At 46.9% G+C, this 1,476-nt stretch overlaps 1 protein-coding gene across 1 annotated transcript in view; it reads left to right on the top strand.

The window, feature by feature from the left end:
- The first annotated feature begins 624 nt into the window (after positions 1-624).
- The window catches only part of ada (adenosine deaminase), a 54,218-nt gene continuing 53,366 nt past the window's right edge, over positions 625-1,476 (top strand). The window contains exon 1 of the mRNA XM_037683783.1: positions 625-669. Coding sequence (XP_037539711.1) covers positions 625-669 — 45 coding nt within the window. The remainder of the gene's footprint in view (positions 670-1,476) is intronic.

The raw sequence follows: 1,476 nt of genomic DNA, 5'->3' as shown, positions 1-1,476 counted from the left end.
TGGGTTGTCCTAATATATATTTATAGATTTATTTATTCATTTATTTATTCATTTATTTATTTATTGTGTTTTGAGGAAAGATGTGTAGGTAGGGCAGCTGACCTGGGACCAGAAAGTCGTAGGTTCAAGTCCCCATGGCGTGGTGTACTTGAGCAGCACACCCAATCCCTAATTGCTCCCCAGGCAGCTTACACAGCTGCACAGTGCTGTACCTGGCTGGATCTCACGTGTGAGGAGATAAATGCAGATTTCTTCATTGTATATAATGAAGTAATGTAATAGACATATAGCACTTTGTAACTTCACTGTAATATTCGTAGCAGAGCAGGTGTATTGAGTCATTTGAAGTTGAAGAATCTCACAGTTTCTGACCTGATATCATTAATTGGCCTACTGTAAATCTTCTCATCACATGGGAGCCAAGCTGCTGCCAGGGCGCTTCTTTAATCCTCCTGCCCGCCTCCATGAGCCTGTGAGGAGCACGAGCACCGTCCCGGCCTCCTCTTATCTGCCGCCGCTCTTGCGGGTGTTGTGCGGGTCAGAGGCGTGTCTCTGAGCCGGGATAAAAGTGAGAGCAGCTGCAGCTCTCTGCTCTCTCTCTGGGCAGCAGCGGACTCAGCGACCATGGCCAAGTTCCCCCCGGAGCAAGTGGTGTTCAACAAGCCCAAGGTACGTCGGTTCCGCCCGGTACGCGCACGGTACGCGCACGGTAACGCGCGGATCACTGAGAGAAGGGACAGTTGCAGGACTCGTGACGTCATCGTGTTTTACCTGCGGTTTGTACAGTGAGTACAAACCGGAGAACAGCAGCTGGAACATTCAGAACAGGAAGAAACATGATGCATGAATCAAGAGGAAAGTGCTTCCTCGTTGTCGCCGCCTTCAAACAAGGAAGAAGATTTCTGCTTTAAGTTTCGTTATCTTCCTTTGAAAAACAAACTAAAGGATGACAGCTCCGTGAAGGAGACTTTAGAAAATGTTCTCTTTTACAAGTTTGGACTTTCCCTTTGTGTTTTGATGATGGACATCCCTTGATTAGAGTGGCTGCAGCTCCTCTTATGGCTCAGTGTCCTGTCATGTCCTGCCAGGTAGCTCACACCCTTTGAGTCAGACTCAGTGTACCTGCTCTGCCCAGAACATGACAGCTGATAAGAAAACAGAAAATGCCTGAGTCACACTGAAGGACAGGCACGTGGAAAGGCAGGGCTATGAAGACCTTGGAGCTGCTCATTACATATTAATATGCCTTTGGACCAGTGATACAGCCATGGGGTCACTGTGTACTGCAGCTGAGTGCTTCAACACCAAACTTCTGATGTGGACTTTGCTTCACAGCACGTGTCAAAGTGAAGGCCCACGGGCCAGATCTGGCCATCGTTACCACTCTATACGGCCTATATGAATTAAACATTTTAATGTAATAAAAAATGGACATCAGCGACAGATCACATTTTTATTGCTACAATTAAAAAAGTA

Source organism: Nematolebias whitei, chromosome 11 (assembly GCF_014905685.2).
Source record: "Nematolebias whitei isolate Nwh7 chromosome 11, NemWhi1, whole genome shotgun sequence".
NCBI classification, from domain to species: Eukaryota; Metazoa; Chordata; class Actinopteri; order Cyprinodontiformes; family Rivulidae; genus Nematolebias; species Nematolebias whitei.
Note: the sequence above shows the minus strand (reverse complement) of the source record. Positions and strands in the feature narration are given on the sequence as shown.